Source organism: Oncorhynchus mykiss, chromosome 2 (genome assembly GCF_057628025.1).
Source record: "Oncorhynchus mykiss isolate SJ-2025 chromosome 2, ASM5762802v1, whole genome shotgun sequence".
Taxonomy (NCBI): Eukaryota; Metazoa; Chordata; class Actinopteri; order Salmoniformes; family Salmonidae; genus Oncorhynchus; species Oncorhynchus mykiss.
Genome location: NC_143023.1, coordinates 67,906,312 through 67,933,336, shown reverse-complemented (window position 1 = coordinate 67,933,336; position 27,025 = coordinate 67,906,312). Strand labels below are relative to the sequence as shown.

Below are 27,025 nucleotides of genomic sequence, written 5' to 3'. Positions count from 1 at the left end.
TTGGTTTATAAATGATTTATTTACATTTTGAATGGAATTAAACATCTGCAATAACTATCTGAATGAGCAGCTCTGCTCATAATTTGAATCATTTTGCAGGCTTAAGTTCCAAAAAGTACAAATCGTAAATACTACCGTATGTATGACAGTTAATTCCATTCTGAAAGTGTCATGCGGGATTTTCAGTAGCTATGCAGTAATACCATATTACTTAGCTACGGTGTCCTAAAGGACCAAGCACAGTCATGAGAGGACAGATCACCATTTTACATTACCATGATTGGTTTTATGGCCTAAAAGGAACTCATGTCAAATTGGGTGACTGTAAAAAAAGAAAGCCCACACAGTTCTCAGTAAGGGGTTTTAGCCAGCTAATCCATGTTGTGCAGTGCTGTTTAAACTCATAGCCACTTCTTGGAGGACGAGGGGGCCAATGCCATTGTCACTTGACATCAAAGCACATCCCGCCATGCTCCCGCTGAAATCCCCCCAAAACCTGACAACATTAGAATACCATCAAACGCTCGCTGCTTGCCTTTGAAATTTCTGACACTGTTTGCAGGCTATGAAGAGTTGTATGGGGATAGAAATTAACATTTTTATTTTATTTAACTAGGCAAGTCAGTTAAGAACAAGTTCTTATTTACAATGACTGCCTACCGGGGAACAGTGGGTTAACTGCCTTGTTCAGGGGTAGAACAACAGAGTTTGACCTTGTCAGCTCAGGGATTCGATCCAACAACCTTTCGGTTACTGACCCAACACTCTAACCAATAGGCTACCTACCTGCCATGCTTTTTGTTAGCAATGAGAATTGAATATAGAAATGGAGTTCTGTTGACTCTTTCAACCTCTACTGGCATGGTGAAGCATTGCCTTTCTTTCCCTCCTCTCCTGTCAGTCCGTAGACAGAGTGAGTGTGTGATTGTGGCCAGAGGGGAGATTTAAAGTGGCTGTGGTGGAGAAAGCGATAAAAAGGCCCCACAACAGAGTTGAAAAGGTTAAGTGCATTGAGCGAGTACGTTGATAGATTTGATTCCTATTGATTTGGTAGGCACACAGCACTAACTGTAGAGGTTTCCAATTTCAGATGGTCCTGAGGTGTAGAGAGTCTGCAAGAAGGAGAGACCCAGTTCAGCTTCACACAACAAATACAGGAGACACACTGCTGAGGGCCTAAAACAGGCTTCATCAATGTTGGAGGAAGACTTCCTTCCATCTCCTTTATCTTCTGTCCACAACAAAAAGGCATTGATCTTATTATGGAAGCATTCATAGATCCCCCCAACCTACAGTACAGACTGACTAAGACAGGAGAAGAAATAGAGAGGGGAGGGGGGAGCGAGAGAGAGAGAGATAAAGAAAGGGACTGAAATATCAATTTTTATAGATGCACAGCCAGTGTGTTCTGCTGTGCCCCCCGTTCCTCATAATGCCAGTAATTCTAATGACAGGGACGTTGGCAGGGCAGGGTGGGCTTGTTAGTGTTACAGAGATCAGTGGGAGGCCCAGAACAGAACATCGCTGCACATGAGACACACCACCATGTAGCTGTAACTGTTCATCAACCCCTCATCATGTCCCTTCTGTCACTGCACTGGCAGTGGCACAGTGTGCCAGCCATCCTCGTAAAACCTGGCCTCCCTCCATATAACCTGCCTTTTATGGCCCGCTGCACATCATAATGTCTGCATGGACAGCTGGGTGTGTTTGGGTGTTTGTTTGGGGGTATTTGGCTTTTTGGCAAAATTACAGATGGCGATTGTGTGTGTTGATGATCCTACCAACCGCTTAACCTCTCGCTTTACAAATGATATACTGTATTCAAATAAAAAAAATAAGATAATAATTAAGGTGTGTCATTTTCTGCAGTTAAGCAACAGGTGCTAATTGTTGCAGTGGGTTACCATGGTGGTTGAATGGAATGAAAGCGTAGCTCCAACTGTTTGATAATAAGTGGTAATGAGAGTTTAGAGGGTTTTTCAACATTAAATGTACAACACTACAATTAGCTCAGCATCTGGCCCAGGGTTGCTGGAAGTGCCACCAGATGTACATGTACATTTAATGTGAGTATTATAAGCTGTTGAGAGCAGGAATATAGGTTGATTCATGGGTAAACTAAAAAGGAGTGCTTTCCCATTCTTCCCACTTGAGAGTCAGTTTTATCCGAGGGCACTGTATTGAAGACTGTCCTTGGCTCTCCATTATAAACAGAATGTGCAGATGAGATGTTCAGTGTTCTTCAGTTTAAGAGTTCCCAGGGCTAGGGAGTATACGCTGCTAAGGATATTTCTGTTGTGTAGAGAAAAGAAGAAAAGAGGAAATTCATTTATTATGGATGTATTATGTAGAACATTGTCCCGACTGTAAAGCAAAGGGATTTTCCATAAAGCAGCAACAGTGGATTCCTTCTGAGGAGGAGTGGGCTCATTTGTAAATGGTGTTGTTATTAACCTAGCCACTGCTGGCTCAGATTTCAGGAAACAGTATCAATTACCTCGTACCCCTGCACATCCACCCAGAACTGCTACTCCCTGTATATGGCCATATTATTTGTACTCCTTATTGTTATTTGTTATTCACTGAGTATTTATTCCTTGTGTCACTATCTGTTTTTAGTTTATAGTTTTAATTTCAATCTTTAAATCTGCATTGTTGGGAAAGGATTAAGTTAGCATTTCACTGTTAGTCTACACCTGTTGTTTACGAAGCATGTGAAAAATACAATTGGATTTGATTCAAATATATGGATATCCCAGAAAACATCATGTTTTTCAAACAACTATGATCTCAAATTGAATCAGACCATTTAACCATGAGCTGGTGTAAGGTTATGTTCATGCCTGAGGCAGTATGTGATAACTCTCATTCAAGACAAGTCAAAGAGTCTACAGTCCAAACGGAGGTATTGTCTTCTCACCCCCACCACCTTCCTCTTGGGCTCCTCACAGTGGAAGGGGAGGGGGGTTGAGGGAAGGGTACTTGATGGGCCAGGAAGGGGAGTGTGGCAAAGCAAGATAAGGATAGGATCAACACGATCAGAGAAGATAAACCATGGTGTAGTGGCGCTATCTCTCTGTCAGACGACAATGGCATTTTACACATATGTGTACAGGGTGGCATACACACACACGCATGCAAGCATGCACACACGCACGCACACACTCACACAGAGTGAGATGGCTCATGAACATCTTATTTACCACACCATGTCCCTGGTAACGACATAGACTGGCAGCAAGTGGATGGTGAGGGGTGGAGAGGGACATTTAGGCAAAGCACACGGCTTTGATAAAAGCTCATTGAAGTGTTAATGATCGCTATTAAATGAAAGCAAACAATCACACTCACACAGCATACTTATGAATAGAAGGTACAGCATTAGCAGATGCGGATATGTGCGTGTATCTGTTCATGTGTTTATTTGTAATTGACAGAGAGGGAACCTAAGGTTATCGTATTTGAATAGCTACCTTGGTTATTCCTGTGATGTTGCTCATGCATAGAGATCACTGAACCCTAGAAGAAACTGCTGCTGATCAGAGACAGCACATGTAGATATGTAGTATAGGTAGAGACCCTGGAATGCACAGGAACGCAACACAACCATGTAGAAAAGCTGTCTAAACAGTGTTGGTAATAGCTGTGGTCTTTTGTTTCTCCCTCGCTCTCTCTCTCTCTTTCTCTCTCTCACAGTGTTCTTTGATGACTGTGCGGGGAATGAGGGCTTGGCGTTCGAGGTGTCCCACCCGGACTTCCAGGTGGACGAGGAGATGAACCTGGTGGCCAGACGAGACGTGATGGACAGCGGCACTGTCATGTTTATCCACGGGGTCAACGAGCAGGCTGATGACATGGCACAGGTGGACATTGTCGGAGCTCCACCTAGATCTCCTCAAACACTCAGGGTGAGTAGCTGGCCAATGGATGCCTCTGACTATGACAGATAGATACTCTCCTATTAATGTTGCTGTTCAGAGCTCATCATTTAATAAGATAGCTGTGGAAAGAAGTGTGCAACAGACTGCACAACAAAGCTTTGAAATGACAGCTGTGTCTTTTCATTGTATTTTTCTACAATGTACACTTATTTAAAGTGACTTCCTCTTTCCACTGGGTGGATGAGTGGACTTCATTTGGGTTTGGAGAGCTGGTGGTTGGCGAAAATGACTGTGATTATGTCTGCATCTCACTTTTGTTATTCAAGTACAGTTCCCAGAACTGCCCACTGTGCTCATTGTCGCCAAACCTTAACCACTTAAATCTTCAGTCTCATCTTAAAATAAAAATGTGTTCCTTCTATATATGGTGTTAGTATTCAAAATACCAAATACAGTAACTAATTTCTGTTTAATGATCCACAAAACCACCTGTATCAAAGTCACTCCATGCATTACCCCCTCCACTTGCCTTCCAGCCCCTTCCTGTCCCCGCCCTCCAGGCCAGCACTAGTGCTGCCAACTTGATTAAAACATTTCCCAGGGCCATCTCAAATATTCCGTTACCTCCCCTCCAATCATCGCTCTTCCCTGCTCCCTGCCCAGGTGTCCCACTGGTGTAGTTTCTCCGGTTCCCAGCCTAATGAGTAGCTCTCTCACTGTCTCTGTGCGTCACCTTGCCTTCATTTGTTTATGCTTCTCCCATTATTTATTTAGTTTGCCAGTCCACGGCTATGTCTTTGGCAAGCCTGGGAGGACATAAGGGAATGAGTCATCTCCATTCTGTGTGTGAATGGGGAGAGAAGGTTTCCTCATGAGTAATGTCACCATAATGTTCTTCTTGGCGAGTACGAAGGCGCTCTGTTTTTAAAACATTTTTTTTTGTCTCCCGAGTTAAAAGAAGCTTAGTTAAATAAAATGTTTCTAAAATGTAATTTCCTTGTCGTAGGTTAACAAGACATTATGCATATTGACATGACTAAGTGCTATAATGAAAGAAAAAGTTAAGAAAAGTTGGGTGGCCGTGGCCCAATAACCAATTTTTCTTCAGAATTCATTCTGTAGGAGAGAACTCCCAGCAGTGTCAGACCAGCTCCGATGCCAGATCATCCATTGTCTCCTCCCTTTGTTCTGGCTCTTTGATATCTCTCTGCTGCTCTAGGCCTACCCAGTGGGGGATATTAGTGTTAATGGCATAGAATACATGAACCTCATTAATTAGGCAAAGAGGGAAAGTAAGAATAGAGAGACAGAGGAGACTATTGGACATAAGAGGGTTATGGTTGAGGAGGAGGAAGAGAAAGAGAAAAGGGTTGAACACAAAAGGGGCAGAAAGACAGGCGAAGAAAAGGAGGGAAAACAGGCAGATGAGACTGGATGAGTCCTTTAATGTGGATTGGTAAAGAGCTCTCATTATTTCACAATCAATTAATCTACAGAGGCTCTCTGCTTTGAGAAGCAGAACCAAAGAACAAAGCAACAGAACCATCACCCTCATCTCCGCCTCTATCATACACTGTATATCTCTGTGATGTAGACTTCAAGACTCAATCATCATAATTATTCCCCAATAGATCCACCAAACAAGGCTTGCTGTCTCTGGTGAAAGCCCCAAAGTCTGGAAAGGGTTTTGTAAGGATTGTGTTTGGAGGTTGTGTTGGGCAAACCAGTCGTACCAGGCTGAGGTCATGGCAATTTGATTTGGTGTTAGGAACAGAGCTTTTATAGATTAAGAGGAAACAGAATAAAATTGAAAAATATAAATGGGTTTCACATTTTACAGTGCCATCCTGTAATCACAATTAATATCAACCACAGCAAATGACAGTACAAAACTGTTTTGTTCCCTTAAAACACGTCTCTGTTGCCAAGCTTTCATTACTCCAACCCCTCCATTTCTCCACTAATGTCGAGCGGAAATGTCCCTGGGTGTATATATTGATGTAACTGCCAAAATAATGGAAACACTTGAGCAAATGAGGGAAACAAAGTATATTGAAAGCAGGTTCTTCCACGCATGTGTGCTTCCTGAATTAATTAAGCCATTAACATCTCATAATGCTTAAGGTCATGTATAAAAATGCTGGGCAGGCCATTATTTTGGCTACCAGGGCTATGTCCTCATAGGATGACATCCATCCACAGGGCATAAGTTGTCACTGAATTATTTGATAAGCATGTAAAGGATGTAAACCATATGCCATGGCCGTGTCTGTTACCAGATCTCAACCCAATTGAACATTTCTGTGAGATTCTGGAGTGGCGCCTGAGACTGTTTTCCACCACCATCAACAAAACACCAAATATGGAATTTCTTGTGGACGAATGGCGTCACATCCCTCCAATAGTGTGCTAGACACTTGTTGTAAGGGTCGAAGCTGGTAGAGACGAGAAGCAGGTACAGGGAGTGAACATTTAATGGCGACAGACATGGAACAGGACAGGACAGTGTCTGGACGTGAACACATAACAACATTAATGCTGACACAGGGAACAACCGGGGGAGCAAACAGTTATAGACGGGGCAATCAACAAAGGGAAGGAGTCCAGGTGAGTCCAATGAGCGCTGCTGTGCGTAAAGATGGTGACAGGTGTGCGTAATGAAAGGCAGTCTGGCGTCCTCGAGCGCCAGAAAGGGAGAGCGGGAGTAGGCGTGACACTTGTAGAATCTATGCCAAGGTGCATTGAATTTGTTCTGACCTATGGTGGCCCAATGCCCTCGTAAGACACTTTATGTTGGTGTTTCCTGTATTTTGTCAGTTACCTGTATAATTCATGTTATAGTATCTTTATAGTGTCTTTGTTGTAGATTTATTGGCTTTTGATAATTGATAAGTGCTGTCTGAGTGGGGGTAGAATATGTTTTTAATTCCTCAGAGGAGGACGAGATGGTAATGTGGGCTTCAGCTTGAGGGAGGGAGGCTGCTGATAAATGATTGCCATTATGAGGAAACTCTGAATTCACAGAATAATGTATTATCTTTTGCTGGGGATCAATGTGAGAATTAATGGAAGAAAGCATTTTAATTTTTAAAAAATGCACACGCTAAGATATGGCATTTTGTTTATTTTTCTGTTATTTTCTTTCTGTTACATTATATAGTACAAGGGTCGCCCCCTGGGAAATAAATAGCCATATTTAAATATAACAATTGATAAGAGCAAAATAAAACTATTTAGTTGGCTTAGTTATTTTTCTTCCATGCCATCTCACTCTGAAATAAATGTAATATTGCATACTGAGAAATGTTTTGATCAAGTCCTCACTTCCTTCCATTAGTCTTTGATGGATAACAAACAGTTCTACAATGCTGCCACAACACAGCAGTTGACGGTGCATACTACACCCGCTCCTATTGCAGTTTAAAACCTGCTCTCTCACTTGTTCTTTCCGTTAAAGTACTGTGTTGTTTGTCTCCGTCAGCTGTGCAGTACACAGTACCATCTAGTACCATCAGTACACAGTACCATCTCTCCTCTACTCAGCCTCTCTGTTGCTCTCCTGGTTGTTCACCTCACATGGGCTCTTTGTCATATACCTGTAGTTACTAGTGGTAAGTCATGTCCAGGCCTGCCACTCAGCCATTGCTGTACTGAAGAATCATGGCAGGGCAGTTAGAGATCTGAGTCACTGTGTCAGTCTGCCTGGTGCTGTCCTCATCCCTGTCTGGCAGTATTGCCAAGTTAAGTGGTCTTTAGCAATCTTACAAAGTGCTTTGCTGAACTCTTCAGGTCACAGCTGGTGGTGATCCCTCTGTGTGATAACAACAACCAGACTTGTTGTTTTTATTTAATTTCTTGTGATGTTTGGTTGTGTATGTTGTGTTGTGTCTCAGTGCTGGCTTGTTGTGGCTGGAGACTAACATGTGTTCTGTGTCAATGGTGTAGTCCCAGGTTACACTCTGACATTCTCTCTCTGTTCGTACTGAACACCACTCCAACAGACAGTCAGGAATGACTAATGAGACTTCTCAATATAGTATTCAGGGGAAGAATGGCAGAATGGACAAGGACGTGACATTGCTGCCGCAGTAACTCTGCTCTCAGTCTGTGAGTGACGAAGGCTCTGTCTGTCGCAATGCCTATAGATCCCAGGTCAAACAAAAGCCCCCACCATCAACACTTCTCTCACTTCCTCTTCGTCGTCCTACTCTGAAATACACACACATCAACTCCACTGCCCAAATGTATTCAGAGCCCCCCCCCCCCCCCCCCCATGTGTTCCTGGCACATCTTGGTGCTCACTTCCCTAATGAGAATTCAAACATTCTGAGAGAGAGAGAGAGAGAGGTGTTGGTGCAGCAGTAATTTATGGACAGGAAACAAAGATTCATGACTAACTTCTCGTGGGGTGTTACAGTGTCACAGAACTGAGCCCAGCGCTAGGCCTATTCATCACCTGCACAGCGAGGCAGGAGAGGGGGACACACGTTATGTTTAGTCTCCCAGCATTCAGTGCGAGCTTCACGCCTCTCTGGCCTTGACAATGTAGCTAGGTATGTGTATCAAACGGAGTGTGCTCATCAATATCCCCAATGACCGCATGCAGAGCATTGATGGGTTTTAAGCCCCCATCCCTTCACTGCACCCTTCATCTCTCAGCACAGGAAAGAGATAGTGACAGTGTGTTCCATCTTCAGTGTAATACCTGTCATCACTCTGCTGTTTTCCATTGAGCTGCTAAAAATAAAGGTATCGTACTGTATCATAGCAATAAAGCAGCCAGGAGCAATGCATTCTGGGATTGATGTGGTCATACTTACGGAAGTTAGGTTTTACAGGCCACCCAAAGGCCAGGAGCTAGCTTTGGAACCCAATCATAGGAGACAACCCACCTATGAATTTGCATTTAAATACATAATAGTCCATTTAATCTGAAGTAGTTATGTGACACTCTGGTTGACTGCTTCAGGGATTTCAGAGTCAGTCAGTGGCTGGAAAACACTGTCTGTTACAGGACACTATGTACTTTATGTACCTTGTTCTGGTTGTGTTGATAGGTTTCATATGACCTCTGGAGGTTGTCTGGAACAGGAAAGTAAAGTGAGTTGGAGTGAGTTGCCAGTATAGCAGTCAGTGTGCTCTCTCTGTCTCCGTGTCAACGTACAGCTTTGTAAACAACTGCCTTCAGCACCCACCCCTCCTACCTCGTCCCTCTCTGTCATTCTAACAGGGGCGAGCACTGCCAGCTCACAGTGCAGCACAACATTGTGTACAAGATTGTAAATGTATGATGTGCCATAAAAGAGGAAGGACAACTGCTTCTTCTGGTTATCGACCGGACTGTCGCCATGGCGCCAACTGTTGTTTCTGGTAGCAGCGTGGGCATGGACCTGCTGTTTTAAACTCTCTAGAGACAGCAGGTGCGGTAGAGATACTCTGAATAATCGGCTATGAAAAGCCAACTGACATTTACTCCTGAGGTGCTGACCTGTTGCACCCTCGACAACTACAGTGATTATTATTATTTGACCCTGCTGGTCATCTATGAACATTTGAACATCTTGGCCATGTTCTGTTATAATCTCCACCCGGCACAGCCAGAAGAGGACTGTCCACCCCTCATTACCTAGTTCCTCTCTAGGTTTCTTCCGGCCCTCTAGGGAGTTATCCAAGCCACCGTGCTTCTACACCTGCATTGCTTGCTGTTTGGGTTTTAGGCTGGGTTTCTGTACAGCACTTCGTAACATCAGCTGATGTAAGAAGGGCTTTATAAATACATTTGATTGATTGGATACCCCATGCCAGGGCGGGGATCAGGAGGACCTCTACCGAGTGGGCACAGGGCTGTCACGGAGGAGGGAGGCAGAGATAGATACAGAGAGGGGGGAAGGGTGAGAGGGAAGGGACAGAGGGAGAGGGAGAATAAGAGAGAGAAAGTCAAAAAGACAGTGTATGTAAAACATAGAGAGAGATGGTGACTGCTGGATGTTCTCTCATCCCTGACACGTCACGTTGGTACTGCGGCTGCTGCTCACCCAGCCAGCACAGCACAGTGACACTCTCCTCTCCTATCCTGGCCCTATTCATACATGTGGCGATTACACTGTGGTCATAGAAATGCTAAATTTTTCTGTAATTTTGCAATATACAAAAGCATCAGTCAATTTGAACTATGTAAATTTGCCATGTTTAAAACTCCTCCAATGTCCTCCACTGTCATATATACAGCATGTTAAGAGTCATATCAGCTCCCCGCCTGCCACTGGTCACTTTACAGGTGAGTGATCCAACTATGCTTCTCCACCATCTGTCCTGTGTGTTCGCTGTCTCTAGCTATTATATTGTATATCTATGAGTGCACAAAAGCACGAGTCTCCTTTGAAGTTTTAGGCTCTCACATTGCTCATGCAGGCGTTTTGCCTGTGTATGTGTTGGCGGGCAGAGGCAGCATTATGTGGCCATGTGTCCTGCTGAATGAACAGCCAGAGCCTGGTGCTTGGGTCATTGCAGCTATGCAAATGTGTTCAATTTGAGTCCTGAGTCAATAGTGTGAATGCCAAATATAATTTTCACCAAAACGTTACCTACTAGAAGGGCCCTAATTGCATTAGAACTTACAAAAGGAGAGGGGGAAAGAGAGACGAGGAGAGGAAAGAAGAAGAGAGAGGTACAAGGGAGAAAAGCTACTTATCCATACCACTTATTACGTTTACATACAGTTGCAAATGCACATTGGCTAATGAGTGTGAGCCACACATACGCGCATACACACATGTAAACTGAATGTCTTTCCATACTGTGACAGAACTAGTCACAAAGCATGACACTTTTTCTTGTTCCTCTAGATTCTGTAGTGTTTTGAAGATGGAAATTAACATTTCAAATAGGCTCTGGCTGAATCAACAATAGGTTAAAAAAAAGTGAGTAAATAGGTTTTCTTCGTGAGAGCATTGTCATCTTTCATCTTTCTCTCCTTCGGTCTTTCTTTTCATATCGCTGTATATCTCTCTTTCAATCTTCCTCTCTTTTTCTACTCCCCCAAGTCTGAAAAGATCGAGTCAATTAGATTGTTGAAGGAAGCATAACAATGCAATTACATCAAACCTAATGACTTACTGTTCAAGGTTATAACAGTCTAATTTTGTTGTTAGATTGTAATTCCATCCAAATGAATGTATGTTTCTAAAGACTGTACTGGTTGCTGTGTCAGTCTTAGATAGCCTCCTCTCTTCACTGCCTCTCCAGAACAACCCTATCTGACAGCTGCTGACAGGTGTTAGAATGACAGTATCAATGTACATGTAACTGCCAAAATAAAGGAAACACCAACATAGCGTCTTAATAGAGCATTGAGCCACCACAAACCATCAGAACAGCTTCTATTCACTTTGGCATACATTCTACGAACCACAACTGTGTGGAAACACCTGCTTTCAATAGACTTTGTATCCCTCATTTACTCAAGTGTTTCCTTTATTTTGGCAGTTACCTGTATGTCCTTTCTTCCACCAATCAGTGGTCATCATGGTGGAGATGAGAGGGGATAGGAAGCCATATGCCTACAGAGTGTGTGTGTGTGTGTGTGTGTGTGTGTGTGTGTGTGTGTGTGTGTGTGTGTGTGTGTGTGTGTGTGTTAGAGCTTACAATACTGTACAGCCATTACATTATGAGTGTTGTGACACACTCTTCAATGTGAGCAAGAACTACAAGAGCAGCACAATGAACTGTACAGTTACTTGATTGTATTGTGTGTATGAATAGACTCATGCTCAGTGTGCATTACTGTACAGCCTTCCTATTCAATGTGATGTGTTTTGAATGCCACCCCTCTCTCTTTGTGTTTGTTTGTGTAGGAGATCCTTGGCCTTGGACAGATCCAGCCCTACAGATCGAAGAGAGCCCTGTTCGCCCCTCGCATGCATGTCAATGAGAACATGGAGCCGCCCTTCCCCAAAGTCATTGGCACGGTAAGCCTCACCCGTCCGTCCCACCTCGGGCTCCACTAATACACTGACTGCTTGACCTTCTGATTAAGTGTTATTCACAGTCAAGCAAAGCGGATATCCATATTCCAGTGAAAACATGCCTCTCCTCATATGTGAACTGTGAATAACATGAATAATCAGTATTTAAACATTAAACAGTACACAATTACACTTAACGAATATAACAACAGTGCTTTGATTTGAGATTTTTGTAACAATAAAAAATCTCAACTTTTTGGATAACACTCAAATCAAATGGGTGGCTTGATGAATAGAAGGAAACATTTGTGTGCATACTCGAGGAATTCCTTTGATGGATAGAAGGAAACATTTGTGTGCATACTGGAGGAATTCCTTTGATGGATAGAAGGAAACATTTGTGTGCATACTCGAGGAATTCCTTTGATGAATAGAAGGAAACATTTGTGTGCATACTCGAGGAATTCCTTTGATGGATAGAAGGAAACATTTGTGTGCATACTCGAGGAATTCCTTTGATGGATAGAAGGAAACATTTGTGTGCATACTGGAGGAATTCCTTTGATGGATAGAAGGAAACATTTGTGTGCATACTCGAGGAATTCCTTTGATGGATAGAAGGAAACATTTGTGTGCATACTCGAGGAATTCCTTTGATGGATAAAAAAAAAAGATCCTTGATGTGTTTGAAACTGGAACACCAATACATTTGGAGAAAGTTACCAGAACTTTTTAACCCTAATGGGAAACATTGGACTTTATACCTTCCATAATTTACTCCTCACAGCCTCATTTGCAAAAGAACACTAAGACATGAACAACGCGTCTGTGTGTGTGCATTTAGCCGATCAGACTATATCTCAGAACACCCAGAGAGTCTGAAAATGAAATATTAAAAGAGAGACATCACTTTTTTATTTATTTGTTATTTTTTACATGTTACCTTTATTTAACTAGGCAAGTCAGTTAAGAACAGATTCTTATTTACAATGACAGCCTACCCCGGACGATGGTGGGCCAATTGTGCACCGCCCTATGGGACATCAATCACGGTCAGATGTGATACAGCCTGGATTTGAACCGGGGACTGTAGTGACACATCTTGCACAGAGATGCAGCGCCACTCTGGAGCCAAGCTGAGCCTTGCACATAATGGATAATTGCACAAAGTTCTTCTAAAGCCATGGCATCTTTATTCCCACTCTGTCCCGTTGTTTCTGGGGCCCTGGAGGGTCTGTGGCGGAGCCGTACTGTATCTCTCCCACTCTGTCCTGTTGTTTCTGGGGCCCTGGAGGGTCCGTGGCGGAGCCGTACTGTATCTCTCCCCCTCTGTCCTGTTGTATCTGGGGCCCTGGAGGGTCCGTGGCGGAGCCGTACTGTATCTCTCCCACTCTGTCCTGTTGTATCTGGGGCCCTGGAGGGTCCGTGGCGGAGCCGTACTGTATCTCTCCCACTCTGTCCCGTTGTTTCTGGGGCCCTGGAGGGTCCGTGGCGGAGCCGTACTGTATCTCTCCCACTCTGTCCTGTTGTATCTGGGGCCCTGGAGGGTCCGTGGCGGAGCCGTACTGTATCTCTCCCACTCTGTCCTGTTGTATCTGGGGTCCTGGAGGGTCCGTGGCGGAGCCGTACTGTATCTCTCCCACTCTGTCCTGTTGTATCTGGGGCCCTGGAGGGTCCGTGGCGGAGCCGTACTGTATCTCTCCCACTCTGTCCTGTTGTATCTGGGGCCCTGGAGGGTCCGTGGCGGAGCCGTACTGTATCTATCCCACTCTGTCCTGTTGTTTCTGGGGCCCTGGAGGGTCCGTGGCGGAGCCGTACTGTATCTCTCCCACTCTGTCCTGTTGTATCTGGGGCCCTGGAGGGTCCGTGGCGGAGCCGTACTGTATCTCTCCCACTCTGTCCTGTTGTATCTGGGGCCCTGGAGAGTCCGTGGTGGAGCCGTATTGTAGCTCTCCCCATTTACCTCTCAGTTTCTGAGTAGTGAAAACATTTTTATTGTTTCATACACCAGATAGGTGCAGTGAAATGTGTTATTTTACAGGCCATAGTAGTACGACACCCCTGGAGATAAGTAGGGTTAAGTGCCCTTCTTAAGGTCACATTGACAGATTTGTCAGCTCAGGTATAAGAACCAGCGACCTTTCGGTTGGGAGTCAGGCCCCCAATGAGAGAGAGACAGGTAGATCTACAGTCAGCAGATTAATTTGGTTTACAGGAGTTCAATAGGTGTTCTAGAACATTTTTTAAATTAGTTGAAAAAAAAAACCATACAGCTTGTAAATGGTGTTCTTTAGTCACTACTGATTACATACTGTACATACTGTACATCATACCTCATCTCCTTCCATTTCTGTCCATACAAGATTAATTTCACTGTTACGAGAATCATGTAATGGCATACATCAGTGATGTGCCTCCACTGATGGCAGAACGAGGGTTGACTAGCTCCGTGATGTTTTGAAGTAGTCATCCCTTTATAGAGAGATTATGTTAGAATCCTCTGGTACAGAGTATGGAGAAGCTCTGTAAGACTGTGGTGGGAATGACCCCCTGCCAACCCCCATCTCTCTCTGTTTCTCTCTTTCTCTGCCTATCTGTCTCTCTCTCACTCTCTATCTGATCTCCCCTCTTCTCCCCCAGTGAGTCCTGTATGAGGAGGCAGGCTAATGTGGGCTATTTGACATGACGGAAGCTATACATCGGAGAGCAGGCAAAATGGATTTACCACATGGATACAGCTTCTCCTCCTTATGCTCCTCACTACCAGCATATGACAGCCATTCATTTCTCATAAGTGTTACCCCTCTGAGGGGGAGCCTGATAAAGGGGAACATTTTGATCTGAAATGGCCTGTATTTTGGTGTTTCTACTCCAGTGCATTTTGACCAGACGCAGCTTCGGCAAGAGAAGTTCCGCCCCCATTCATTTTTAATGAGAGCATGCAGAGAAATTGTGGGAAGGTGAGTGGCGAGAACCCTGCTAGCAGAGCGATAGAAAAAGTTGAGCTCTGCTCTACTTTATGCAAATTATGGCCGTGTCTGGTTTTCCAATTCTATATTAGCAGGTCAATGGCATGGAAGAGGATTGCAGAGATTGTTGGTGGTGGGTGTAGAGATTTGCACAACACTGTTTGCTTGAACCTCAATCAACCTAAACTTAAAAGCAGTGATCAAACCATTTGTGAATGTGTTGACTAAATTAAATTGTGATATTTGCCCACTGAAGGATGGAAACCACCAGTAACACACATTCTAAGATCGTAAATGCATGAATTTCCCGTGTAATATGATACCGATTGGATAATGGTATCTTAACATTATGATTCTCATATAGTATAGCTTAAGGCACTTTCATTATACCTCTGTCAGGATGATTATAGTTCACTACCTATACTAATATATATATATATAGATAGGTCTACTTGTAAAATGCACATGAATGGGTACTTTGGATAAAGGAAATTGTGGCTTTGACTTTTTTTTGCAAATCTCTCTTCACCCACCATCAACACCAACAATCTCCGCAATCCTCCTCCATGCCATTTTATTTTATTTCACCTGTATTTAACCAGGTAGGCTAGTTGAGAACAAGTTCTCATTTGCAACTGCGACCTGGCCAAGATAAAGCATAGCTGTGTGAAAAGACAACAACATGGAGTAAACAATAAACAAGTCAATAACATAATCTATATACATTGTGTGCAAAAGGCATGAGGAGGTAGGCAATAAATAGGAGTGAATAATTACAATTTAGCAGATTAACACTGGAGTGATAAATGATCAGATGAACATGTGCAGGTAGAGATACTGGTGTGCAAAAGAGCAGAAAAGTAAATAAAATAAAAACAGTATGGGGATGAGGTAGGTAAATTGGGTGGGCTATATACCGATGGGCTACAGTATGTACAGCTGCAGCGATCGGTTAGCTGCTCAGATAGCAGATGTTTAAAGTTGGTGAGGGAGATAAAAGTCTCCAACTTCAGAGATTTTTGCAATTCGTTCCAGTCGCAGGCAGCAGAGGACTGGAAGGAAAGGCGGCCAAATGAGGTTTTGGCTTTAGGGATGATCAGTGAGATACACCTGCTGGAGCGCGTGCTACGGGTGGGTGTGACCAGTGAACTGAGATAAGGCGGAGCTTTACCTAGCATAGACTTGTAGATGACCTGGAGTCTGTGGGTCTGGCGACGAACATGTAGCGAGGGCCAGCCGACTAGAGCATACAGGTCGCAGTGGTGGGTGGTATAAGGTGCTTTAGTAACAAAACGGATGGCACTGTGATAAACTGCATCCAGTTTGCTGAGTAGAGTATTGGAAGCTATTTTGTAGATGACATCGCCGAAGTCCAGGATCAGTAGGATAGTCAGTTTTACTAGGGTAAGTTTGGCGGCGTGAGTGAAGGAGGGTTCGTTGCGAAATAGAAAGCCGACTCTAGATTTGATTTTGGATTGGAGATGTTTGATATGAGTCTGGAAGGAGAGTTTGAAGTATAGCCAGACACCTAGGTACTTATAGATGTCCACATATTCTAGGTCGGAACCATCCAGGGTGGAGATGCTAGTCGGGCGTGCGGGTGCAGGCAGCGAACGGTTGAAAAGCATGCATTTGGTTTTACTAGCGTTTAAGAGCAGTTGGAGGCCATGGAAGGAGTGTTGTATGGCATTGAAGCTCGTTTGGAGGTTAGATAGCACAGTGTCCAAGGAAGGGCCAGAAGTATACAGAATTGTGTCGTCTGCATAGAGGTGGATCAGGGAATCGCCCGCAGCAAGAGCAACATCATTGATATATACAGAGAAAAGAGTCGGCCCGAGAATTGAACCCTGTGGTACCCCCATAGAGACTGCCAGAGGACCGGACAACATGCCCTCCGATTTGACACACTGAACTCTGTCAGCAAAGTAGTTGGTGAACCAGGCAAGGCAGCCATTAGACCTTCTGATTTTGTCTCTGTATTGTAAAATCATTCTCAGCAAATAAACAAGGTATAATTACAACGTTCCCCACACCCCATTATTTCCCTTTTGTAATTTTTTTTATTAGCCTACATATTGTCTGCTCCTTATTTTCATTTACAGTAATGTGCCTAGAATACAAGTGTCGGATTTGCATTAAACAATTTCACGTCAGATAAATCATGTAGAAAATCTGGTTTATGGTTAACTTCATATACATAATCTACTGGTATCATATTACATTGAGAATATATAGCTCAACAATATGCAAACAATGTGTGAGTTTAGCTGTTCTCTGCTTCAGATGTACAATGACAAGGGGTGTATTACACATGCTCATACCATAAGGCCATTAATGCCATCGTACTGTAGGCCTGTGGCTGCATTGGTGATGCATGACATTATAATTAGCAAAATGGGTTCACTTTAGCTGATATCCTGAGATGTTGACAATCAAATACAACAGATTGGAGAGCTCACAACTGGACTAAAAGGTCATGTTCATTTGAGAAAGCAAGACAGAAACACAAATTGGAGACAGTTCCCCTTCACCCATTTTATTGCAGAATTGTGATCTGTGATTAATGAACATTGACATTAGTTCATCTTGAATAATAGTTTTAAGTTAACGATTAAAACAAGTTTAAACACTCCACTTCAATGAATCAACATTGAATGAATCAACATATCATTTTAAAATAAAATGTACAAACAACTCATTTGTAAATGTTGGACCATTATTACTAAAGCATAATTTCAGGTGAACTAAAAATATTCTGGAGCTGGAGCAACAAACCCTTACCAAAAAAAACAGGCTTCTGGCAAAGAGTTGTGGCAAGGCTTTGCCACATGTCTTCACATGCAATTTAGTTTTGTGGCAAACTGTTGTGGCAAATATGCAGCGACTTCTGGCAAACAATTCTGGGAAACTTTTGGCGAGCATTCTACTGTTTTATGTAAATTTTCTGCAAACTCATTATGAATATGCAAATTACATCATGTTTTTGGTTACTTTGAGAATACGGAAAACAAATAACATAACTTCAAATGAACTTGCTTCACACAGAGAAAACTAAACGAAACATGTATTCAATGTCTTAACAAATAATAAATAAATCCAATACTTCCTCTTATCTATCTCACAATTAAACATTATGCTAAGTGGTGCAATACTATACTTGAAATCCTCAGAATTCTAATGAAAAAAAGAGCAAATACTGAGTATTTCCCAAATAAGTTGTTTATCCTTTTGTGACTAGGGGGCAGTATTTTCATTTTTGGAAAAATAACGTTCCCGTAGTAAACGGGATATTTTGTCATGACAAGATGCTAGAATATGCATATAATTGACAGTTTAGGATAGAAAACACTCTAAAGTTTCCAAAACTGTAAAAATATTGTCTGTGAGTATAACAGAACTGATATTGCAGGCGTAAGCCTGAAAAAAATCCAATCCGGAAGTGCCTCATGTTTTGAAAGCGCTGCGTTCCAATGCCTCCCTATTGAGCAGTGAATGGGCTGTCAACCAGATTACTGTTTCTCCGTATTCACCAAGGTGTCTACAACAATGTGACGTAGTTTTACGCATTTATGTTGAAGAATACCCGTAAGCGGCTACATTGCGCAACTGGTCACCTGATGCTCCCAGAGTGATTCTCGTGTAAAATGCAGAGGTAGCCATTATTCCAATCGGTCCTACTGAAAAACCAATTGTCCCGGTGGATATATTATCGAATAGATATTTGAAAAACACCTTGAGGATTGATTATAAACAACGTTTGCCATGTTTCTGTCGATATTATGGAGCTAATTTAGAATATTTTTAGGCGTTTTCGTGACTGCAATTTCCGGGCGATTTCTCAGCCAAATGTGAAGAACAAACGGAGCTACTTTGCCTACAAAAATAATATTTTTGGAAAAAAGGAACATTGGCTATCTAACTGGGAGTCTCATGAGTGAAAACATCCGAAGCTCATCAAAGGTAAACAATTTAATTTGATTGCTTTTCTGATTTCCGTGACCAAGTTACCTGCTGCTAGCTGAACAAAATGCTATGCTAGGCTAACGATAAACTTACACAAATGCTTGTCTAGCTTTGGCTGTAAAGCATATTTTGAAAATCTGAGATGACAGGGTGATTAACAAAAGGCTAAGCTGTGTCTCAATATATTTCACTTGTGATTTTCATGAATAGGAATATTTTCTAGGAATATTTATGTCCGTTGCGTTATGCTAATTAGTGTCAGTCGGTGATTACGCTCCCTCATGCGGGATGGGGAGTCACTAGAGGTTATTTAGTATTTTTCAATTACATGAGAGAAATGTGAACACCTTAGGATGTTTAAAGGGGCAACTACAGAATTTACATGAGCCAAGTGATAACTGAGCAATGACATTTTAACCAATGGAAGTTTAAAAGAGAATAACAACATTTAAATAACAACAACTAAATCCAGTTCAGAGCCCCTTTTGAGTGCACTTTGGAGATGGCGGCCCCTGTGGAAGTCCTTTGTCCAAATTGTTGAATGCATGCACTGAAACAATCAGAAAACACAAAACAAAAACAACATTAAGATACTGAAAACAATTCGTGAAAACACTTTGACATCTTTAAAGGTAGTTGAGGTAGATATGTACATATAGGTAGGGATAAAGTGATTAGGCAACAGGGTAGACAATAAACAGTAACATCAGCGTATGTGATGAGTCAAAAGAGTTGGTGTAAAAAGTGTCATTACAGATAGTTAACCAAAAGCTACCCGGACTATTTAACTATCTATTTAACTAACTATTTAGCAGTCTTATGGCTTGGGGGTAGAAGCTGTTCAGGGTCCTGTTTGTTCTTGACATGTTTCATTGGTACCACTTGCAGTGCGGTAGCAGAGAGAACGGTCTATGACTTAGTTGGCTCGAGACTTGTTTAGGGCCTTCCTCAGGCCTCAACACAATTGATTCAAACTAATAATCTAATTATTATCTTCAATCTAGACTGCGGACGTCATCAAGAGCCAGTTGTCTTCTTGCTGACTTGAGTGGAAGAAAAGCAACATAAAATAAAAGGAAACTCTTTTCCACCTTCTCCTCCCTACTTAATCTTCCACCTCCTCCTTCTCTGTGGGCGACTTTGTTAGCCAGGTTGATGACATCCGCTACTCATTCACTCATCCTATTCAGTCCACTGGTCTCACTCACACAGGACTACTCTACGCCTTGACCTCTTTCTCCCCTCTCTCTCCAGATGACATCCTGCGACTAGTGAGGTCTGGCCGCCCGACAACCTGCCCAGCTCGACCCCCTCCCCTCCTCCCTTCTCCAGACCATCTCTGGAGACCTTCTGCCATTCCTCACTTCCCTCATTATCTCATCGCTGATCACTGGCTGTGTCCCCTGGCTGTGATCACTGGCTGTGACTTCAAAATGTCCCAAGTCGCTCCCCTCCTCAAGAAACCAACACTCGACTCATCTGATGTCAAAAACTATAGACCTGTATCCCTTCTTTCTTTTCTTTTCTAAACACTTGAGCGTGCTGTCTCTGATCAACTTTCTCGTTATCTCTCTCAGAATGATCTTCTTGACCCTAACCAGTCAGGCTTCAAGACGGGTCACTCAACCGAGACTGCTCTTCTCTGTGTCACTGCCAAAGCTGACTCTCTGATCTGTTATCATCCTCCTAGATCTATCACTGCCTTAGACGCTGTGAACCATCAGATCCTCTTCTCTACCCACTCAGGATTGCATCCTACCTGGTAGGCCACTCCTACAGTACCAGGTGACGTAGAGAGGATCTGTGTCTGCAACACGTACTCTCACTACTGGTGTTCCCCAAGGCTCGGTTCTAGGCCCTGTCCTCTTCTCTCTACACACCAAGTCACTCGGCTCCGTCATATCCTCACATGGTCTCTCCAATCATTGCTATACGGATGACACTACTTTTATCCTTCCCCCCTTCTGACACTCAGGTGGCAACACGCATCTCTGCGTGCCTGGCAGATGTATCAACTTGGATGTCGGCCCACCATCTCAAGCTCAACCTCGAACGGAACTGCTCTTCCTCCGGGGTTGAACTCTCCATCACCGTTGACAACTTCAGTGTCGCCTTCACAGAGAGCAAATAACCTTTGCGTGACCCTGTACAATACACTGTCGTTCTCTGCAAACATCAAAGCAGTGACTCGCTCCTGCAGGTTCGTGCTCTAAAACATCAGTGGAGTACGAACCTACCTCACACAGGAAGCGGTGCAGGTCATAATCCAGGCCCATGTCCTCTCCCGTCTGGCCTACTACAACTCACCATTGGCTGGGCTCCCCACTTGTGCCATCAAACCCTAATCCTCTGCACAATCCACTGGCTTCCAGTTGAAGCTCGCATCCACCACAAGACCATGGTGCTTACCTACGGAATAGCAAGAGGAACTGCCCCTCCCTACCTTCAGGCTATGCTCAAATACTACATCCCATCCTTACAGGAGGGCAGCTTCCGTTCAGCCTAGTCCAAGCTCTTCTCTGTCCTGGCACCCCAATGGTGAATCCAGCTTCTCCCTGATGCGAGGACAGCAGAGTCCCTGCCCATCTTCTGAAAACATCGGAAACCCTAACTTTTCAAACAGTATCTTAAATAATCCTCCTCCTCACCTTGACCCCCCCCCCCCTTTCAGGGTGTGACTCTACTGATAGGTACTTTGAGGAAAAATGTACTTTCTATGCCTGTGACATGTGGTTGTCCCACCTAGCTATCTTAAGAACAATATACTAACTGAAAGTCGCTCTGGATAAGCGCATCTGCTAAATTACTAAAATGTCAAATGCAAAATTGAGTTATGCCTAATATGGCAATTCATAATATTTTTTCCCAAATTAATTATTGTTAATTCCTTACACTCGTGGAAATGGACCTATATGAATATATCCAAATTTAAACGTTTCAAACATTAAAAAAATAACTAAACCCAGTAGAGTCGATGTCTACAACCCACAGAAATCGAATTAGCATAATAAATCATCCCCATAAATATCTGTCAGTTTAAGCTAGAGATATTTTTTATTTTTTGCATTCGATACATCTCAATCCACCGCATCCGTCGATGTCGCACTTCTGCATCTGCGGTGAAAGGTGACAGAGCGACAGCGGTGTTTGTCAGACCATGAGACATCACGAAAATGTCTCTTCTCGCAAAGTCGTCTGTAGCGTTCCAAACAGTTTGGCCTGCAAACTATTATTTTTTCCATTTAAAAACATGTTTTTGGTTACTAGTCCAACGCTCTAACCACTAGGCTACCTGCTGCCCCTTTATGACCCCTTTATGGAAAGACGAACACGATTGTGTTCCCTGTTTTGCTCTGCGACCCCCACAAGCATCTGAAGTCGGTACAGCCGATCTGCCAACGTCTGTCTGTAGCGTCCGAACAGTTTGGGCTACACACTAAAATGACTCCTCTGGTGAGACTCTCATGAACACATTCATGTTGGTTATTTTGCTCTAGGACACCCTCACAAGTCTCGTCTGAAGGTCCCCCGGAAACAGTTGAAAAAAATGAATGGAATTACTGTATATATGGAGACTGTTTGGTGCCATTAAACAAATGCATTTTTTTAAACATACAAATGTTTCCTGATCTCTCAGATATAGGACAGACTATTCAGAAAAACTTCCTTTAAATTTTTTGGGTGGACATGTAGTGAATCTATTATTTTGTGCTAATAGCAGTAAGGGGAAAAAAAACATGTTTAATCAAATAATTGTTTTATATATTTTTGGGGATACTTTAAGGGGTCTTAATATTCTAAATCAAATAGCAAAATGATCCTTGGTATGACCTTTTTTTGTGGTCTCACCTTTGGGGGGTAAGGACACAAAGAAGGTCATATCAAGGATCATTTTGCTATTTGATTTAGAATTTTAAGACCCCTTAAAGTATCCCAAAAAATATTTAAAACAATGATTTACCTGACACAAGACTGAATCCAAACATTACACTGTTGATTTTATGTGCATTTTACATTTACTGTAATTTTTGTCACCTGTGAAATCTGAAAATACTCTGGATATGTTCAGTAACATAATAATAATATTAATAGAATTTTTGGAGAAGGTGCAAAATAAGAAAAAAGGATTACAAGGGTTTGAAGTTCTAGCTCGTTAGCCTACACATAGTGGTTTGCCTTAGCCAGCTGCTAGCTAGCTAGCTAATAATACCGTTAATAATATCGTTTTTTACTTTTTCTAAATGTATTTACTTACTTGAATAGGTTCACTCCCACGCCCACGAAGCAGACAATCTTTTGGAGAGAAGCGATGTCATGTGGAGGCGCCACTTCTGGTCAAAACCCAGAGATCCAGGATTAGAGGAGAAACTCATTGGTTTTGAATACTCTCTCTCCATTTCTTTCTCTCTTTCTTACCAGGAGAGGAATTAAGCTACCATTTATTATAACTATTCCAGAGCAGCAAGTGGGCGTCCAGGCGGTTTGCTCAGTGCGCAGGCTTGCTGCCTGGGGCCTTGTTCATTTAGTCTAATTGATTGTGTTAATTGTGTTAGGATGACTGTGAGGGCAGGAATCCCACTCTTCCTTCCCTTCTGTTTTTCCACACGTTAATCCTCACTATGGTGAAATGTGCAAATTCTGGACTAAACTGTCTCGAACAGTCTCCTTTACAGAGATCCCTAGATGAATCAAAGTGACGTGAAATCCATTTTGATGAGACGAGCTTGAGGGAGGGGAAAAGCAATAAAGAACACGTTTGCCTGGCTTGCACACTCCCAGTAGCCTACAGTAATATCTATGAGTACTGATTGGTTCGGATTTATATACTTTAAATATTGTTAATCGTCAGTTATACTAGAGACATGAGGGGTGCCGGAGTCTAGGGTCAACACCAGAAGTTAATGGTTATCTGTAGGAGGAATGTATATGCTAGATGCAATTAAGCTTGGAATGTACTGAGTGCAGGGCAGACAATAACATGTTGGCAGGCACTGATAAGGATGGAGAGCTGTGGATGTGACAGTACCCCCCGACGCGCGGCTCCAGTCGACCAAAAAGACGATCCCGGGGATCGGGAGCGAACCAGTCACCTCTGCTGAGGCGTGGGAAACCTGTCAGTCCGGCTGATGAGGTGGAGCGTGGCGACCTAGAGCGCCGGAGAGAGCATGCGGGACGGTACAACCTCCCCGGTGCTTTTGGCTCCAGCCGCAGGACACCAACCAAAGGGACGGTCCTGGGGATCAAGTGCGGACCGGTCAGCCGTGCTCATGCGCGGGAACCTGTCGCCGGGCTGGGGTGCGGGAACCTGACAGACAGGCTGAGGCAGGGGAACCTGGCGATCCGGCTGAGGCATGAAAGCCTAACGAACCAGCGGAGGCATGAGAGCCTGTAGCGACTCCCAGACCCGACGTCATTGCCACCGAAACAAAAAAAAAACTCCCTGATGCTTATTAGGTGAGGCGTCATTCTGTAACGATGTGCGTTGAGAGTCGGGCAGCAAGTTCAGAGTGTGTGTGTTAATAAAATAAACGGAACATAACACAAAACAAGAAACACTAACAGCACACAGGCATGAAACAGAAACAATGATGCCTGGGGAAGGAACTGAAGGGAGTGACATATATAGGCAAGGTAATCAAGGAGGTGATGGAGTCCAGGTGAGTCTGATGATGCGCAGATGCGCGTAACAATGGTAACAGGTGTGCGCCATAACGAGCAGCCTGGTGACCGAGGTCCCGGAATGGGAGCACATGTGACAATACCTCTATTAATGGTCACATTGAAACGTTAAGTTCAGATTAATGGATTTAGAGATACGTTTAATTCAGAACTGTATAATAGTTTGTGACATTGACTAAACATAACACCATAGTGAATGATGTACTAGGTGGAAGAAAAGGAAGAAAGTTTGTCGAAAGGGTGGAGACGAGGAATGAGAAATGTAAAAATGTACGGCTCAAGCTTTATTTCATATGCATGGAAGTCTTCTCTTCTGAGTGCTCTGGTGATTACTGTGCAGGGATAGCAGTGGGGGTTTCAGTACCAGAGGCTATATATACTGTTGGAGGTCAGTGTAGCAGACAGCTTAATTCAGAGTCGATCAGCATGTCTGCTCATGAAAATAATATAACTTCACCGAAGTTACTGAAGTTTACAGTATCTTCAACTTTCTTTGAGCAAAAACTAGTGTTAGATTATTTCATCACATTTTCACCTTAGCCTGAATGTTCCTCACCTCCACCTTCACCTTGGCTGATTTCCTTTAACGAGGACCTAACAGCTAATCAGGAGGCACTAATTGTGCCATTGTTTCCCCTACTGATGTGAGTGGATGGACGTTGTGCGATGAGGATGAGCCAGGCTCATCACCACCTCAAAGGCCAGTGGGGGTTGCAGGGGTGCCAGGGACAGGGGGCCCCTCCAGCTACTTCTTGCTAATTACCAGCAGAGTAGGCGGACAATCAGTTCGATCTGAGTCTCTGATTGCCATTAACAGCTGCTGCTTTGACTTTGTAACGACATCTGAAGCACCACCGGGGAACGGAGCTCTCCACCTGCCTGCCATAAAGCAAACAGAGAGACGCTCCTTTTGTGTGGCTTCTGTTCTGAATATGTCCCAGAGCTGTGAAGAGCTCCTTGGGGACATCTTGGTGCAGTCTGTTTGCTCGCTGGAGAGACTGCAGCTCCCCTCTTCCCTAACACGGAAATACACTCTCTGAGACAAGGAGTGTGTGAGTGCTCACTCCCTCTCTTCTGTTTCCTCGTTTGCCCCCGAGTTTATGTCACAGGCAGTGTACAGATGTTGGATCTTAACTTGATCGATGACAATTTTCCTGCTCCATCAGGAAATTCAAATGATCCTTGTGATTCCTTGAAAATGAGCAGTTATCTTTCTCTCCATGTGGGGGCAGTCGAGTCATTGGGATCAGGCCTGCTGCCAAAATAATATCCTCTCTCGCTCTCTCAAATGCTAGGCCTAGGTCCTATTACTGCAACATTCAAATGCACAAAAATGTATCTGAAATGCAGCCATACACATCGACAACTGTCATTTTATATGCCTTAATAACACAAGATAGATATTGGTCTCCACTAGGCTACATGTGTCAAGTGTATCCTAAGGTTAGGAATGAATGGTCAATGCACACATATAGGCCTACCGTGTTAGCGGGGGTTTGATTCCAGCCCACGGCCTTCTAATCAAATCAAATTGTATTTGTCACGTATAAAACAGGTGTAGACCTTAAAGTGAAATGCTTACTTACAAGCCCTTAACCAACAATACAGTTTTAGAAAAAATAAAGTGAAAAGTGAAGAAAAAAAGTGTGAAGAAAGTATGTTCTAAAACAAACTGAAGTAAAAACAATAAAAATAACAGTAGCAAGGCTATATACAGGGGGTACCGGTACAGTCAATGTGCAGGGGCACCGGTTAGTCGAGGTAATTGAGGTAATATGTACATGTAGGTAGAGGTAAAGTGACTATGCATGGATAAAAACAGAGAGTAGCAGAAGCGTAAAAATGGGGGTGGGGTGGGGATAATGCAAATAGTCCGGGTAGCCATTTGATTAGCTGTTCAGGAGTCTTATGGCTTTGGGGTAAAATCTGTTAAGAAGCCTTTTGGACCTAGACTTGGTGCTCCGGTACCGCTTGGCGTGCAGTAGCAGAGAGAACAGTCTATGACTAGGGTGGCTGGTATAGAGGTCGTGGCTGGTATAGAGGTCGTGGATGGAGGGAAGCTTGGCCACAGTGATGTACTGGGCCGTACACGCTACCCTCTGTAGTGCCTTGAGGTCTGCGGCTGAGCAGTTGCCATACCAGACAATGATGCAACCAGTCAGGATGCTCTCGGTGGTGCAGCTGTGTAACTTTTTGAGGATCGGAAGACCCATGCCAAATCTTTTCAGTCTCCTGAGGGGGAATAGGCATTGTCTTGCCCTCTTCACGACTGTCTTGGTGTGTTTGGACCATGATAGTTTGTTGGTGATGTGGACACCAAGGAACTTGAAGCTCTCAACCTCCTCCACCTCAGCCCCGTCGTTAGGAATTGGGGTGTGCTCGGTGCTCCTCTTTCTGTATTCCACAATCATCTCCTTTGTCTTGATCATGTTGAGGGAGGGGTTGTTATCCTGGCACCACACTGCCAGGTCTCTGACCTCCTCTCTATAAGCTGTCTCATCATTGTCGGTGATCAGGCCTACCACTGGTGTGTCGTTGGCAACCTTAATGTTGGTGTTGGAGTCGT

The 27,025-nt window shown here is 43.5% G+C and overlaps 1 protein-coding gene across 1 annotated transcript in view; it reads left to right on the top strand.

Annotated features, from left to right (window-relative positions):
* Positions 1-27,025, top strand: part of cdh13 (cadherin 13, H-cadherin (heart)) — a 518,891-nt gene that overhangs the window by 174,304 nt on the left and 317,562 nt on the right. The window contains exons 3-4 of the mRNA XM_036954055.2: positions 3,700-3,911; positions 11,738-11,851. Of these exons, the coding sequence (XP_036809950.1) occupies positions 3,700-3,911; positions 11,738-11,851 (326 nt within the window). The remainder of the gene's footprint in view (positions 1-3,699; positions 3,912-11,737; positions 11,852-27,025) is intronic.